This window comes from Castor canadensis, chromosome 8 (assembly GCF_047511655.1).
Source record: "Castor canadensis chromosome 8, mCasCan1.hap1v2, whole genome shotgun sequence".
Lineage (NCBI taxonomy): Eukaryota > Metazoa > Chordata > Mammalia > Rodentia > Castoridae > Castor > Castor canadensis.
The window spans coordinates 31247479-31265340 of NC_133393.1; the positions used below are offsets into that span (position 1 = coordinate 31247479).

The 17862-nt window shown below is 41.1% G+C and overlaps 1 protein-coding gene across 3 annotated transcripts in view; it reads left to right on the top strand.

The window, feature by feature from the left end:
- Nucleotides 1–17862, top strand: part of Kiaa0319 (KIAA0319 ortholog) — a 100734-nt gene that overhangs the window by 40799 nt on the left and 42073 nt on the right. For 2 of the 3 annotated variants that reach the window (XM_074082772.1, XM_074082773.1), the window contains exons 3-8: nucleotides 819–1588; nucleotides 7143–7335; nucleotides 12184–12276; nucleotides 13501–13598; nucleotides 14821–14908; nucleotides 16212–16304. In XM_074082772.1, coding sequence (XP_073938873.1) covers nucleotides 819–1588; nucleotides 7143–7335; nucleotides 12184–12276; nucleotides 13501–13598; nucleotides 14821–14908; nucleotides 16212–16304 — 1335 coding nt within the window. The remainder of the gene's footprint in view (nucleotides 1–818; nucleotides 1589–7142; nucleotides 7336–12183; nucleotides 12277–13500; nucleotides 13599–14820; nucleotides 14909–16211; nucleotides 16305–17862) is intronic. The other variant, XM_074082774.1, reaches the window with a different exon arrangement.

Below are 17862 nucleotides of genomic sequence, written 5' to 3' on the forward strand. Positions count from 1 at the left end.
AAGAACACAGAAGAGTGATTTTGCACTTGAATTTCAGGTAATGACACATTAGTATAGAAGTTTCTGAGAAGCTCCATTTCATTGTTGTTTTGTCATGGATGCTAACCTAGTTCATGGCCCTGCATGGATCTGTGCCACTCTTCATGTAGTGCACTCTGCTGTCTGCAGTGTTACTGGCTGGAAACAGTTATAGTTCATTATTGAATCTGATTAAAACTAATTAGTTGTAGATATGCACTGAGGACAGTTTTTTCTCCTTTGATATTTCTCTGTTAATTACTCTATCATCAAAATAGCCTGTGAGATTAAATCAATTAACAGCCATAAAATAGAGACACAATGCCCTTCTGTAAAATTGTGCAACTGAATTTTTCATGTAGAGCAAAGTATTGTAAGTTATATAAAGCAAAATATGTGAAGAAGACTTTCTATTAACTAAATGGGTTGAAATTATATGAAGAGATAGAATGGATTGATGGAAGGGTGCTTGGATAGGTGAGAGAATCTGTGGAAGGATGGGGAATATGGAGGGAGGGAGGGCTAGCTGGCTGGCTGGATGAGTGGATGGATAGGAGGAATGTTAAAAGGATGGATGGACAGGTAGATGGGTGGATGGATGAGTGGGTAGAGGGTAGGAGGGTAAATTGTATGGCAGAGTGGTGTGATGGATGACTTGTAGGTAAGCAGTGGTCTTTCTCTAGGAAATGCTGATCATTTATTGCCTTCCAGACTTGCAAGGGATGGATGAGGTTCCCTTTTCTAGACTTGCTTCCCAGCCACAGGCCTCTTTTGCTCATCCCAGGCTGCCTTGTTTGCAGGTGGGGCCTGTCAGCAGTGCAGTGAGGGGAGAATGTATTCCAATGCCATCATTTCATCTAACTTGGAAACCATTAGAATCACGCGGGTGTCTCAAACCTTCTCCCTGGGGGACTGCACAGCCGCTTGCTGTGACCTGCTCAGTTGTGACCTGGCCTGGTGGTTTGAAGGCAGCTGCTACCTGGTGAGCTGCCCACACAAGGAGAACTGTGAGCCCAAGATGGGCCCCGGAAGGTCTTATCTCACTTTTGTTCTCAGAGCTGCTCAGAGGCCCACCCAACTGCTGGACTATGGGGAGATGATGCTCAACAGGGGTGCCCCCTCTGGAGTCTGGGGGGACTCACCTGAGAATATCAAGAAGGACTTGCCCTTTCTAGGCAAAGACGGGGTCCTGGAGGAGACAGCAGAGTACCCCGATGACTACCGGGAGCTGGAGTCGGACCTCCCCCAGCCCATCAGCAGACAGGACCCCAAAGGGAGTGCGGAGTACATCGACTGGAGCCTGCTGCCTGGCAGCGAGGGAGGTGCCAACGGCTCAGCTGCTGGACACAACCCTTCCACGTCCCCAGAGAAGCTCCTGGCCCCTGCGCCCCGCGGCCTGGACCCAGAGCTCCACGCACTGAACGAGTCGGCCTGGACCCCGGCCCCTGAGCACTCTCCTGAGGGCCGGGTGTTGCTTCCATCAGTGACCACTCCATCTTCAGGAGAGGGTCTGCAGAAAGAACAGGCGTTTCAGCTCCAAGAGCAGCAGAGCAACAGCTCTGGGAAGGAGGTGGGTGTTGGACGATGCGCGGGGTGGACGGGTGGAGGGGAGCAGGCGGGAGGGGGCCGAGCGCAGCCAGGCTGTCATTCCACCAGCATGAGCACCAGGAGGGCGCTCCCAAGGGCCCTTGCCTCCGCTGGCATCCACAAAGGTGACTGTTTTACAGAGCCATTCAGGAAACAAGACACTGTCCTCTGCTGTGCTTTATAACTAGGCTGTTAGAAGAAGGAATAGTTCTGCCTTCATAAGTCAGCTACCTGACTTAGCACTGCTAGCGATGCCTCTGCCCGTGGGGGAAGACTTCACAGAGGTCCCTGGAGCCAGCAGGCGCGACAGCAGCTCACCTGCGGATGGGGACTCTCCCACAGCTGGTCTCTTCCAAAGCTCGCAGGTGCTCAGGCTGCTAGAAGCTCATGGTGACCTGATGAGTCTGTTGGACGGGAGGAGGGATGGAAGCAAAGAATGTAGGCTTCATGAAGCCTTCCCTGAAAATCCCAGGAGAGAGGAATGGGAGGCCAGACTCAGTGGTCTGCAGCTCTCCTCCCAGCTGCTTGGCAGATGGAGGTAGGACAATTGCTGAGTCTGGGAGTTCAAGACCAGCCTGGGCAACATAGCGAGACCCTGTCTCAGACTAAAAAAATAAAAAAGCTGGAGGCGTATCTGTGTTGAGGACTGTGTGGAGGACAGTGTGACTGGAGTGCTCAGAGGCCACTCGGGAAATGATCAGGAGTTGACAGGGATCATGCTGGTCAGAGAAAGCTGGATAGAGTTGGAAATGAGTGACAAAGGGACATGGTGTCCAGTAACAGTGTTTCCACGGAAAATAGTGTTGAAGAGTCCTGTGCTTAGCTTAGAACAAGTGAAGAACTGATCCTATTGACAGTGCATTGTAATCTCAACCACAAAAAATTACTAAGAAAAGGCTAGAAGGTGTTTTTTATGTTTGTTTGGTTTTGGTACTGGGGTTTGAACTTGGGGCCTTTTGCTAGGCAAGCACTCTCAGCCCTTTTTGCTTTAGGTTATTTTAGATAGGGTGTTGTGCTTTTTGCTTGGGTCAGCATTGGCCACAATCTTCCTACCTTGCCTCCCGTGTGGCTGGGATTGCAGGCATGCACTGTCACACCTTGCTTGTTTGTTAAGATGTGGTCTCACTGACCACATTTTTTCAGGGCTGATCTCCAATTGGATTCTCTGGTCTCTTCCCAGTTTCCCAAGTGGCTGGGATTACAGGCATGAGCCACTGTGCCATCATGATATGGTCAGAAGGTTTTTCCCCCTGTTTTCTTATAGTTTTCTGTATTTAACATTGAATTATAGTGAAAAGAAATTTCAACTAAAAATAAACTAGAATTATTAAAGAGTAATGATATTCTTTACTCATATCAATAAATATTAGCATAATTTTCCTTCTTTCATGTTGCTAAGTCATTTATTTTCTAGCTTCTCTGAAGGGAACTATCTCAAAGGAAGTTCTATAAAATCTTTTGGCCTATTAGTTCGTTGAGGTTGGTTATGTTAAAATATGATTATCAAAAAAAGGTAAAATTGTGAACTAAACAGATATAAAATAAACATAGACATAAGAAATTTTGTTGTGCTCATTAATCACTGAGGGAGCTAGGTAAAGGTTGCAGTTCTGCAACAAGAGAATCAAACGGGCAAGAAAATGGAAGTGAAACTGGGTGCAGAGCTCACACCTATCATCCCAGCTACTGACAGGCAAAGATGAGGGGAATGACAGTTTGAGGCCAGCCCTGGCAAAAAGTTAGTAAGAACTCATCTCAAATAACAAGCCAGTGTGGTGGTGCATCCTGCAATCCCAGCTATGCGGGAGGCATACATGGGAGAATCTCAGTCCAAGGCTGGCCCTGTGCAAAAACATGATACCATATATGAAAACTAACTAAAGCAAAAAGGGCTGAGAGGCATGGCTCAGGTGGAAGAGCACATGTGTAACAAGTACAAGTCCCTGAGTTCAAACCCTAGTACTGCAGAACAATGAAAAATATTGAAACAACCCATCTATATATGAATATAATATAATGTACTGTACTGTAAATTGTTGGATATTAGGGGAGCATGGTGGTAGAGAAAGAGTAAGTAAGGAGGGGGTGGTTAATTTGAGTAAAGCACGATATATACAGACCTAATGTACCAAGGCGAAACCCCTTTGAGCTATCAATATACACTTGAGAAAACGAAGGACAGGAAGTTAAAATAGGCCTTTTTCGGGGGTGGGTACCAGTGGAGGGGGGTGGGCACAAGGAAAGGGCAAATGAGGGTGGATATGGTGGATGTGCTCACTATCCATATATGAAAATAAAAGAATGTTGAAATTGTTCTAAAAAGGGAGGAGGGAGACAATGGAGGGGTAAATCTAACTAAGACATACTGTAGGCACATCTGTAAATATGACAATATATCCCCTATGCAACTATCATATGCTAATAAAAATTTTCCAAAAAACCCTAGTACTGTAGGAAAAAAAATAAAGAAGAATATTGAAGTGAATGTGCAAATGGAGGCAAAACTGGTTTTCCAGGGACATTGGCAAGGTGTTCAATTTGTTTACAGACAAGAATTATTTTGCTTTGTTGTCAGTTACCTACAATTTATATCCTTGTAAATATATAGGCTTGAATATAAGAAAGCCTATAATCAAATAACATGGAGAGTATCTATAAATGGTGCGTTATTTTCTATTGAAATACAGAATTTGCCCTAACGTCCAGTTAAATTTGTAGATAATCCTTGAATAATTGTTCATAAACATCTATATAGTATAATAAGAATTATCATTTTATTCTGATAAAATGCAAAATTTGGAATAAATGACAGAAACTAAGAACTTTTCTCTCACAAAAAGTGTTTAAAATAATTCGGTCGATAAAAAGTATCTACAAAATTCAAAGCGAAAGAATCGTCTTTTCAACAAATGGTACAGAGACACTGGATATTATAGAGAAATTAAGCCTTTCCTTCTGAGGACTTGATATTTGAATCTGCTGGAATATGCTGGTGACAGACAAATTACAGGAAAAAAAGCCGTATCAGGTTTATCAGGTTTTATGTGACACGGAAGCCCCCTCAGATTGAAGACCCAAAGTCCCAGGTTGAATATCCATTCTTATGCTTAGGTTGGAGGATGCAGTCAGAAGTGTGTGTGAAAATGATTGGATGAAAAGGGGGCGTGGCCTGATCTAACAGGCTGAGGGGCCGGTCCGCGGCCTCCTGGCTTCTCTGAGCCCCTTGCTTCTCCTGGGTGTGGGGTTGGGCCCCTTCTAGAGCAGGATCCTTATTACCTATAATTGAACTAAGCAGGTCAGAGAATTTCCTATGGCCACCTCTTCCTCAGAAAAGGTAGGGGAAAGTTAATGTTTTTAAGGTTTTCTGGCAGGCTCTGGTTTCTGTGATTTATGTGGGAAAAAAGGAATTCTAATTCCCATAGCTTGCTTCTGGGGAGAATGAGCCAGAGACAGCAGGGCACCTGGTCAGAGAGAAGTGTTGCTTCCAGTCCTTCGCTTTAGGTATCATTTTCTGAGCACCAATATTATTCATGTGCAGAAGAATGGATTTTGAGCTCTACTTCATACCTTATAAGAAAAAAAAAAAAACTCAAAATGGGCCAAAGATGTAAATGAAAGACTTAAAACTCTAAACCAATTGGAAGAAAACACAGCAGTAAACATTTGTAACCTTGGGTTATAAAGGCAATGATTTTTGAACAGGCCATGAATAGTGTAGCAGAAAAGGAAAAAATGGTAAAATTGGCTTCATCAGAATTTAAAATTTTTGTGTTTCAAATGACAACATCAATAAAGGCAATCCATAGAACAGGATAAACTATTTGTAAATCATATACTGTAATATTATATACAGAAACATAAATAATCCTTACAAGTCAATAGTAAAGTAACCCAATTTAAAAATGGATAAAGGATCTGAATAGACATTTCTCTAAAGATGATGGACTATCCAATAAATGCATAAAGATGGTCAATATCATTCATTAATCTTGGGCAGGCCTGGTGGTGCATGCCTATAATCCCAGCTATTCAGGAGGTACTGCCAAAAAAAAGGAGCCAAACCTAACCAAGGTATGGTTATTATAAGTATATATGGAAATACCACAATGAATCCCCCTGTACAATTATATATACTAATAAAATGCTTTGAGAAAAATATATAAAATTAACCTTTATGAAAAAGCAAATTAAATCCAAAATTAGATACTATTTCACATATGCTAAGATGACTAGAATAAAAAAATTGAAATAAGCTGGGCTCTGGGGGCTCACGCCTATAATCCTCACTACTTGGGAGGCTGAGATTGGGAGGATCACGGTTTGTCTGCCTAGGCAAATAATTCACCAGACCCCATTTCCAAAATGGACTGGAGCCCCAGTCACACTAAAAAAAAAAAAAAAAAAAATTAAAATAAGCCACCGCTGAGGGTGTGGCTCAATGGTAGAGCACTTTTGCCTAGGGGGCACTGAGTTTCTCCAGCAAGGGGGAGAAACAAAAAACAAATGAGAGTACAGTGGTGTAGCTACTTTGGAGAACAGTCTTGCAGGTCCTCAAAATTTTATATAGAGAGTTACTGTGTGACTCAGCAATTCCACCTCGAGGTGTTTACTCAAGAGAAATAAGAACGTAAGTCTATACGAAGACTGTCAAGCAAAAGTTCACTGCAGCATTATTCATGTAATAGTGCCAGGGAAAACAAGTCAAGGTGAAACTTGCAGAGGACAAAGGACATTTTATATCACTGTTCCCTTTAAGTGGACAAGACTGAACAGAGTCGCCCAAAGTGGGTTGTTTCAAAGTAAGAGTAAAGAAAACATAAGAGCTATTTGCATCTAGGCCCAGCTTAACTTGGAGGCTGAAATGGGACAGTGATGCCCAGTTGCTTCTGTAGAAGAGCCATTATCTTTTGCTGGGCATGTAGAATAGAACCTTCCACATTTAACAAAGTATGTTGGTGGTGAAGGTCATGAGTAGATTACTGAACAGTGAAGGTACAAATTGGAGATGCAGCATGGTGGGAAAGTGGACATTGTAGAGAGGAATAGTACAATTTTTTCTTCCCTCAGCCATTCCTCAGTGTCTTTATGGTCCTGACCCAAGATGCCTTAATTTCTGCAACTACTATCTACCTTCATTGGTGCTGGTGGTGGTAGTGGTGGGTGGTGGTGGTGGTGGTGGTGGTGGTGGTGGTGGTGTGTGTGTGTGTGTGTGTGTGTGTGTGTGTGTATGTTCACTTATACTGATTGTCCAACTTCCAGTTACCATACCTTTTTTTCCCTTGCAGTTCTGGGGATTGAACTAGGGCCTTGAACGTGCTAGGCAAATGCTGTACCACTGAACTACATCCCTAGGCCAGCATTCATTCTTATAAGTAGTAGAGAAAACATTTGAAAGATGTGGGCTAAAGTTCCAGCGTTTTGCAATATTAGTCATGGTGTTTCAAATGTTACTGAAAAAAGCTTGTGACAATTGTGCTTCTTGAAGGGTTCATTTTTTTTTTTTGCATAACAATTTATCTTTGTGATTGATCTCATAGGTTCTAATGCCTCCTCATGATCCTCCTCCCGCCAGCCTGGAATCCAGCCCAGCTACCATGGAGAAAAGCTCAGTTCTCACAGTCATCCAGCTGAGCACAGAACACAGCATCCCAACAATTCCCCCTAGCACTGTCCCTCCTGGATCCACCACACCTGAGGGACCTGTATCTCCTACTGCAGCTCTCAAGACAGGTAACTTTTGAAAAATACAATTGGAAGAAATGTGCTTAAGACACAGTGTAGAATACAGTGGTGACAACTTTTAAAGTTCATTCATTCCCTCTGGCCTTAATTTTGAGTATCTATCATATACCAGAAACAGTGCTATGCACTGGGAATAAAAGATGACCAGGACATTGTCTTTTCCTTCAGTGACTTTAGTCAAGGAGAGGTGACTAACAGGTAAATAGATGGATCTGATCTAATAGTAAGTGCTGCAAAAGGCTGCTTTGGGGGCAGAGGAGGGTTACCTGACCACTAGGGGAGGCTAGAAAAGTCTTTCCAGAGGTAATACTGGGATTGAGTGAGCCAACTAGAATGGACTTGGTCTGTTTTTCAGGTTGGGGAGGCAACATGTGTAATTATGGTAGTGACAGTTGTATTTACTGAATACTTCCAGAGTGCCAGGTGCTGTGCTCAGCACTCCCTGTTGTAGGGAAGTTCAAACTTTCACTCTGCAGGTTCAAGAATTTTAGTGTATGAAATAAAACTGACAATAGATGGGTTAAAAGGAAAAAAGAACATACAGACTTAATACTGTGCTGAAACACAGCAGCCATACCCCAAGTATGAGATGGAAAAAAGGTCAGAAATTTGAAGTTTAAATACCTTCTTCATAAAGAAGAGGAAAGTAGAGAATAGGCAATTTCTGAGGAATACTAAATTATTTTTAGGGCATATGAATGGGTCCAAGAGAACAGACAGTGGTCTGGGACAAAGTTCCTTTGGGCTGTAGATGTTCTGTTTGAGTTTCAGTCTTCCTTCCTTTAGTAGGAGTTTAATCATCTCTGGTTAATGAAATCTCAGTAAGAAGACAAGGCAACTGTGTTCCTCTTTGGAGGATCCAGTCATGTAGACAGAGAATTGTGCAGAAAACCTCTTCTTGCTCTGGGAAGTGAGAAGGATCTTGAATCGGAGGCAGGCCTCATAACATGTCAAACACCAGTCTTGGAGGGATTGTTTTCTGAGCCCCAGAACTATCCATCATCTCCTTCCTTGCCTGTGCCAGAGAACAGAAGTATAAGAGTTCATGTGACATTTTGGAAGTCCCAGAAGGAGGTCAGCATGGCTGGAAGTAATCATGTGAATGGAAAGGGAGTGGTAATATATGAGTCTAGAGTGGTAAGCAGGACAAGATTTGAAAAATCACCTGTTTCGTGCTATGGAATCTATGCTTTCATTGTGTGGATGTAGACTAGAGAGAATAAAGTCCATTAAAATCCTATGGTGAGAAGTCACAGGAATCAGATTCAAGAGATATTAAAAGAGCAGAATCATTAAGATTTGATAAGTTGAATGTCAGGATGAAGGAAAAAGGACCCTAAGATATGAACTCATGGGACTGAAGATAAATGATTAGGAGTCATCAATATGATCGTTGAAGATATGGGGGGCATATGACATCATGCAGGGAGAGTGAAGGGTGAGCAGAGAGGACTGGGGGTAGAATATGGAGACATGATTACATGAGTAGCTGGAAGAGCAAAAGGAGCCTGCAAAGCTGCGAGGGTGGTGGTGCCAGAGAGGTGGGAAAGCATGGCATGAGGGAGTCCAAGAGAGGAGAGAGAACTCTCTAGGGGAGGAAAATCAGTTCCCCTATGCCTTTCAGAGTGCTAAGCTGTAAAACAAAACAAAACAAAATCAACAAGAAAAAACAAATAAACAAGTTTATTAACATGTATATCTTATAAACAGTTGGCCTTCCATAACTGCAGGTTCTGTGTCTGTGGGTTTGCCAACCATGGTTGAAAATATTTGGAAAAAAATGCATGTGTGGTAAATATGTGTAGACTTCTTCTTTTTGTTATTATTCACTAAAAAATACAGTATAACATCTATTTGCATATCATTTGCATTGTATTAGGTATTATAAGTAATACAGAGATGATTTTTAGAGCTTGTGGGAGGATGTGCTAGGTTCTATGCAAATACTTCACCATTTTAGGACTTCAGTAGCTACAGATTGTGCTATCCATGAAGGTTCTAGAACCAATGCCCTATGGATTCCAAGGGACAACTTTTTAATGTGGGAGAAACGTAGGGAAGTGAGTAAATTTCAGATGGTAGCCTAGAACACTGACTAATAAAACAGCAATTAAAGAAAGAAAGGTGTGGGGAAGGCAAGGGATGGATGGCGGTCAGGAAAAGCAGGGTAAGCCAGTGGTGTGTTATGTAGATCAAAATCCTTGCCTTGTCTTCTAAGAGTCTCTTGTGACTTAGTTATCCTTCTCCTCCTGGGACGGAATGGGAAACTCCCTTACACATGGAGATTTCCTGTATAAATGTAAATTTCCTTCCAAAAGTATATTTGCTTTTTCTCAAAATAATCGTTATGCCAAAAGGCATACTTGCAGTGGCATATGTCTCCTACAGTCATATTCTGGAGTGGCATAGTCTGGTCTTCTATAGTTTCCAAAAAGGAAGAAGTTTCTCAAAGTTCTATGTGTTGCAGAGGCCACAGTAAGGAATGAAAAGCTTGTTCAATTTTCTAATAAAGATGTTTTTAGAGTCTGAAATACCTAAGGGTTATGTTTCCTGACCTTTTCTGTGGTAATACATTTCGTACATTACCCTTTGTCAACCAACAAAAAAATTAACCTAGCTGAGAACAAATAAAATTATGTTTTTTGCAGAGCCAATTAGGATTTCAATCTGAGAAAATATAGATTCAAGCAGTTGTGCAAATGTGCTCTAAGGTTTTACGAAACAGCAAGTGTATTTATAGCTTTAAACCATAAGAGGTCATTAATCACTTGTTAGTCAGCAATTAACTCCAGTCAAAGTTAGGCTGCTTTATAAGAAAGGGATTGTTTACAGTTTCACTTTGGAAGTTTGGAGAAAGGAGTCCATTGTCCAGGAGGCCAGCAGAGGTTAATGTTTCAAAAGTCAACCCCAATCTGTGGGTGAGTGTGGCTACAGCACAGTTTAAAGGTTCAGCTGTAGACTTGTTAGAAATTTGGTTGACAGTGCTCTCTGACTCCATTTTGAGTGTCCTGAAGCAATGCTACTCAATTTTGATGTTTTTCTCTTGGCATCTTTACATTTATTCTGTGCCTCAACAGGAAAAGAAGATAATAATGGAAGAGAAGCTGTGTAGTATAGGGAAAAAGAAACTGCCTATGGAATTAGGATTCTTAGGTTCTTGTAGTAACTACTACTGACATAAAATAACCACTCTTTAAAGAAGTAAGACAATAGTTTATTCTGAGCCAAATATAAATGAAAACGGCCTGGGAACATACCCTGAATAATGTGTTTCTCTGTGAAAGAGATTACATGAGTTTTTATAGCCACAGAGCAAAGTCACAAATCAATGCATTCACCAATTAATTGGTTGGGGCATTAGGTAGGAAGGCAGGCTACAGCAAAAGTCTACAGGTTTCAGATGTTACCTTACATTTGTAGCTTTAGGGTTAGTGGAGGCTAGAGGTCTGAACACACTCCAAGAGGTTTCCTAATAGTCACAAGAATGTTAGATCAGAGGTTAAAAAGTGAATGACTGTTTTTCTAAGATAGCCCAAAATAATTTTGGCTCTTGATCTACCACATTCCCTTTCTCCACAATCATGTTGTTCTGCTCAGCCAAGGTCAAAAGGTTGGCAGGATCTTTAATATAGATGTAGCTTCCTCAACAACTTCAGCTTCACACTGCTGCACCGGGTTAGGGGGATTAAATGAATGGACTGTTTTGAGGCGTTTGAAACAGTGCCTGGTTGTCTAGCAGTGTTCAAATACATTTAAGTTAATGAAATGTCATGGACCTATTGCTAATTATCCATATAGCCTTGGACAACTTACCTTGCCTTCCTAGGGCTCAATTTCCCTGTGTATAAAATGATAGGCTTGGACCTATGTCTCTTCTAGGTCTACCATTGCTTGCTTTCAGGGCTGGGACTTAGTGAAAGTGATGAAGGGAGGAAACAGTGAGAGCCTCTGCAGCTGGTCTAGGGGCACTGGAGGACCTGAGGACTGAGAGAGGGGGAAGGGCTTACGTGACCAACCTGTCCCTCTGACATCTCCAAGCAGCTGAGAGCCTTGGAACTCTGAAGCTCTATCAGCTCCCCTCCCCCTCACCATGATTGCATTTCTCTATGTGACATCTTAATAAATCACAGTGTATTTTGCAAGTGAAAATAATGTCCCAGTTAAGGCAAGCCTATTGAACCATAGTATGATTCTATCAGTGTGGTCCTGATTATAAAGTAAATGGGCATTGTTCTGAATGCTGAGTTAGTGAGTATGTGCTTTTTATGATAGTTCATGTTCTTGATGCTTGAGTTGAATTACCTTTTCATATTGAGGTTGACTGGATTTTCTCTTGGAAAGGTTCTAAGAGTAAGGCCATTAGCAGTCATTCACGAGGTTCCTACCAGAACTGAATGGTATATGACTCATGCAGAAACATTTATGAGTACTCACAGTCTTTTTTATAACTAAAGATAGCTCATGTGAACCAGGGAGTTGGGAAAGGCTGGTAGAGGAAAAATAGACCCAATCCATGGTACTCTACCTGTTTTGCCAAACTCCTGTCACCCAGGACAAACTCCTGTCACCCAGGAGTTTGCTCAATTTGAATCATTATTTTCTTCATAGTGCCAACTCACAGAGATGGCTTTAAATCCACAAAGTTTATCTTTCAGCATAATATAGGGCATAGTTCAGTTGTTAACCAAGAGAAAAATGTCTTAAATACAATTATATGAAGAATGATTACAAAAACATATATTATTTGGTTGGTTCTAAGAACAGATCTGTCGTAGAGAAGTAGCATAATGTAATTATTTTACAAAATGGCATGTACTCTTTCCAATTAAATTGTAGAACTCATTGTGTCTGCTGGTGATAACCTAATGATAACCTTACCCAACAATGAAGTTGAACTGAAGGCCTTTGTTGTGCCAGCGCCACCTGCAGGTGAGAGTTTGACTTTTCTCTGTGACCCCTAGGAGCCAACAGAGCTGGGGTATTCTAAAGCAGATTTTGTTGTTGTTGTTATTGTTGTGCTGGCTTGGGGTACACTGGAGTATTTACAAAGGTTCTGATAATGTATCAAACATATCATACTGGAATTCACCCGCTTTTCTGTCAGAGCAGATCTTTACAGGTTATTTGCAACATTGAATCATTTTCACCACATTGGTCAATATTACAAGTGAAGGTTCTATGGTGGAAGACATTAAAGTTTATTGAAATAGTTTAAAATGAAATAAGAGCATAGGAAATTAAACACAGTGCTATCCTTTAATTGGTCAGGATGAAAAGTCATAATTTTTTAATGATGTAAAGTAGAACGTCGTATTAGAGAAGAAAAGGTCGCCATGTACCAGATCTTGATTTGAGATAATGCACGGAGCTGTATAAGATTCCATTGTGAAGAGAGGAGGTGACATGTGCCAGATTTGTGTTGACAACCCAGCTGTGAGGTTTTCAGAATACCTCACAGGAGCTCCAAAAATGTCCAGAATGCTCTTTTACCTGTTCAGTGCTCTATGGTCCAGTGAACATTTGCTATATCCCTATGGCCTGTCAAATGCACTCTTTCTTAAGGTAGACTCATTCTTAACATGTTTGATTAGTTCTCATTCAAGTCAGTTCCCTTATTCATTTTCTCCCTACCACATATAGGTTGAAATTTTATAAATAGAGATGGTAATATTTGACATTTGCATTTTAATCCTTTGAGATGAGAGACATCATACTTTACTAAGAAAGTTTTAGTTCAACCTAGAGATGTTTAATTCATTTTTGTGTTCTTAAACCTTCACGAAGATCAAATGAGTTGGAATCTATTTGCCTTTTTATTAAAATCTGAAAAAACACAATGGGTTGTACTATTAAAATTTATATGGGTAGCACCCTGGAAGGAAAGTCATCAAATGCTAATGGTGAGATTGGGGAAATTTTTAAAAACATTCTATGTTTTTTTGTAAGTTGTATGTTTTTATAATAAAAATACTTTACTTTAAAAAGATGTAGAGGCCTTGTTAGTCCATACTGGGATGATAGGTAAAAGTGGTTAGATAAGTGTATCTAAGGTAACTGATACTACTGGTTGAAGCTTATCTCCTTCCCTGCTGCCCAGGTTTTGAAGTGACCTCTTAGAATTGATAACTACTCATATTTCTTATTTGTTCTCAGAAACAGCCTACAAATATGAGTGGAGTTTAATAAGCCACCCTGTAGACTATCAAGGTGAAATAAAACAAGGACACATGCAAACTCTTAACCTTTCTCAAGTAAGTAATTGGTGAACTGGAGGCATGGCTCAACCATCCCCTGTATTGCCAAAAAAAGGAAGTAACTGGCTAATTGGAGATGAGTTGCATTTGACACCCTATAGAATCCACTAATATCATATTAGCTGTCAAGCCCAGAATTCTGTTTTATGATTAAGATTAAAAGATAAATCTGGGAACAGTGGTGCACACATTTCTAGACTCTGTTAGTTCGGAGGCTGAGCCAATAGGATTGCTTGAACCCAAATGTTCAAGGCCAGACTGGATAACATAGCAAAACCCCATCTTGTGAAAAAAATCAAAAGAAGGATATAAATAAAGTGCCAACCATGTAGGTAGACTGGCTAAGTCAAGAGGCTTTAAGGTGGCTTTTCTTCATTTGAGTTACTTGACATATCACTCAGAGGAAAGAGACTGGTTGCTTGGCACATTGTGTGGTAGGGTTAAAAAAACCTGTGTTCTAACTCTTGCAGTCTTTGTAGTGTTAGACACATTGTAGTTAGCTAAATTCTCAATCTGGACATCTCTTAAAGGTTTTGAATAATTCCATTCCAGTTCACAAATTGCTTTGACTGCCAAATACTGCTCCAAGAGATAAGCACTTCACAAGAAGAAACATGCTCCCTTTGAGGCTCTTGAGGAGAAATAAACTGACTTAGCTGCCAGGGGTCTGGTTTCCTATCAGACTGTAATGTTGTCTTCATCTTCTGACACTACACAGCCCATGTCACATGAACTTATATCAGTCCCATATCATTGAGCTCCATTTCTCAAAGTGTGGCACCAACACTACTGCCAGCAGACTCTCAGAGCTACATGTTACAAATACCTGATTCCAGGTTGTGGGTGTAGCTCAGTGGTAGAGTGTTTGCCTAGCATGCATGAGGCCCTGAGTTCCATCCCTAGCAACACCATCAAAGCAAAAACGAAAAATAAAACACACATGATTCCATCTACGCATATTTGAGAACTGCTTCCTTCTATTTCACTTCTAGTGAATATCTGTAACTAAGGTAAAGGCCTGTATAGGTGGCCTTTAGTGTTTCAGAGTGTAGGTCTCAGACATATAGCAGTCCTACACAGACCAAAATTAGACTTCTCTTGAACCCCTCCTCTTTGCCAACCTCAGAAGCACTGCCTCTTGGATATTTTAGTCTTTTCTTGGTAGTGGATCCTCATGTCCTTTGCCCCTTTAACTGTGTACCTTTTCTTTTTGCTGCAGTTGTCTGTAGGCCTTTATGCCTTCAGAGTGGCCGTTTCTAGTGAAAATGCCTTTGGAGAAGGATTTGTCAATGTCACCGTTAAGCCAGGTGAGTCTGTGTAAAGAATGGCCTCCTGTTGTACAGGTTGTCTCAAGTTTGGGAACCTGTATGACATGGCCAATATACTTTTTATTTTTACCTTAGGCTCCATGGTAGAGAAAACATGTAAGAATTATGTTCACATTTTTTTCTTCTTTCTGTATAAACTTAGTACTTGCTTGACATGGCTATTCAAGTCTACAAGGCAATTGCTTGGTGTTCTTGGGTGGTGACAAATTGAACCTTGGCCTTCTCTGTCTGACATTTACACCATCCACTCTTACTTCTACCTCCTTCCCTCATGATTCAGCTTTCACTTAGGAGCTACTCAAATGCACTCACCTGAGCTGCTCAGGAGGCAGGAAAAATGTATATTGTGAGTTTTCAAGCCCGTTAGTAGCCCATAGGTCAGTGTATTTTTGTCAATTAGACAGTGAGGACAAGAGTGAGATGTGCTAGGGGATCCTTGGCCCTGCAATGCCTGGCATCCAGTTTTGTATCACTAATTCCACTGTTTCCCCCAAATCCCGGCAGATACATTCATGCCACAAGTGAGAGCAAAACAGGTGACCCTTTGTGTAGGTAGGCACAGCCCAGGCTCAGTGAGTAGAACTTGCACTGGCTTTCAGCCTCCACTACCCCTCAGCCTGCACAGGTGGGCCTGCACCAACTCCACTTTCCAACTTTCCCCGAGGAGCAGATGGCTCTACCTTTGCACATTCCGTTGATTATTCTTATAACTGAAGCATGTGATTGTGGTGGATACCTTCAGTCAAAGATTTAAGATCCACTTTATCAGAGAAGCTGAATCAATGTGTCCTTTTCTGATATCACAGCTCATATTCTAATGCCATGTGCCAGGGCTTCTGTACAAAAATGTAAACTTACAGACAAGCTCACAAAATTCATAAGAAGGTTTTAAATTTTAATTTAACTTTTTTATTTTATTATTGTTGTGCTGGGGGTGCATTGTGACATTTTACAGAAGTTCTTACAATATATCATTGTTGAATTCACCCTCTCCATCATTCTCCTTTATTCCCCCTCCCTCCATTCCTGGAATAGTTTCAACAGGTCTCATTTTTCCATTTATATACATGTGTAAACAACATTTGCACCATATTCACCCTCCTACACCCTCTCCCCACATCCTCCCCCCACCCTTCTGGTTTTAAAAATTTTAAAAAGTATTTTCCATTGTAAAGTCTGTGGGATGCTTCTGGTCAGTTTAGGGGAAGTGGATGATTTGGGGGGTATGACTTAACGTACATACAGTGTGGACTTAGTTGCTGTTCTTTTTTCTGTCACACAGCCAGAAGAATCAACCTGCCACCCATAGCAGTTGTTTCTCCTCAAACACAAGAGCTCACTCTGCCTTTGACATCAGCTCTTATCGACGGCAGCCGTGTGTATTTGTGATGCTTTAGGGTTTCCCTGCTATGTCCTGCGAGATTTAATGGGCACTCTGTGTCAAGGCCAGGAGGACTAACGCACTGATAAATCATGTCTCCTTCAGCTTTGTATTAGAGTTCTTTAGGTTTTTCATCACTTCTTTGCCCAGCACTCTAGAGACTGAGGCAAGAGGGGTTACACAGCAAGACCTTGTCTCAAAAGAAAACTAGATGAAACAAACAAAACGTTCTTTAGGGCCCAACTATTTGATTCTTTTAATGTATGTAACATAAATAATTAGAAGTTAGAAAATCACTTTCAATAGCTGTGAGCAGGGTTATCTTCAGTGAGAGTAGGTATTTATTTGCTAATTTAATTCAGAGCTCATTCTTTCTAGTAGAATATTGGGGCCCTAGTGAAATTACAGGTGTCTACACAAAGGAAAATAGAATCAAAACATATCTTATGTTTGACTCAGTTCAACAATACCAATATTCAATATCAGTATCAATTACTCTGTAATTATGTTTCATGTACATTTAATCCCAGAGCTAATACCAAATCCTGTGGAGACTGAAGAATAGTTGTCTTGGTTGGTAGAAGAAAAGTTTCACCCACGAATACTGCTCCATTCTGCCAGGCTGTAAATGTGCAGAGGCCACATTGACATGACCGTTTGCATCTACTCATTGTAGACATCTGCATTTTCCTGCTGGCAACATGAAAATAAAGCACATTTTAAATGCAGATGTTTTTCTTCTGGCAGTACTTGGGTTTGAACTCAGGGCCCTGAACTAGCTAGGCAAGTGGTAGACTACTTGAACCACATCCCCAACCCTTTATTGCTTTAGTTATTTTGTAGATAGGGTCTTGGTGTTTTTGCCTGTGGCCAGCATTAGAGCATGATCTACTTTTGCCTCCTGCATTACTGGGCGACAGAGCGACCACGTGCAGCTTATTGGTCAGGATGGAATCTCGCTAACTCCTTGCCCTGGCTGACTTCAAACTGTGATCCTCCTGATCTCTGCCTCCTGGGTGGCTGGGATTGCAGGCTCGAATCATCACATCTGGCCTAAATGCAGATATATACATGAGAAGATGCCCCACAGTTTGATTCATATAATTCAGTATGATTTAGTTACAAAAAACTGTTTGGGATTATTAATCTGTTACATGAACTTGTTCTTTCCTTAAATGTTTTCAATGAAACTGGCTTCCTTCCAGGTCTAAATTTCCAGGATTCTACATGACACGTTTTGTTGTTTTCTTCTATTTTTATTTATTTGTTTGTTTATTTATTTCAGTGGTAGTAGGGCTCAAGCTTAGAGCCTCAGACATGCTAGGCAAACCCTCTACCACTGAGCTACATCCCTCAGCCCTGTTTGCTCTCTTAAATGGGAAATTTACATGCAGGATCTGATCGTTCTCTGGATTTTCACCTTAATAATTAATGAAGTAAAAGGTGTTTCATAAGTTATAGATCAGTGACTCTTAACATCTTCATGAATCTGTCAGTTCATCTTTATGAATCTGTCTGACATATAAAATTGTCAGTAGGCTGTCACATGCTG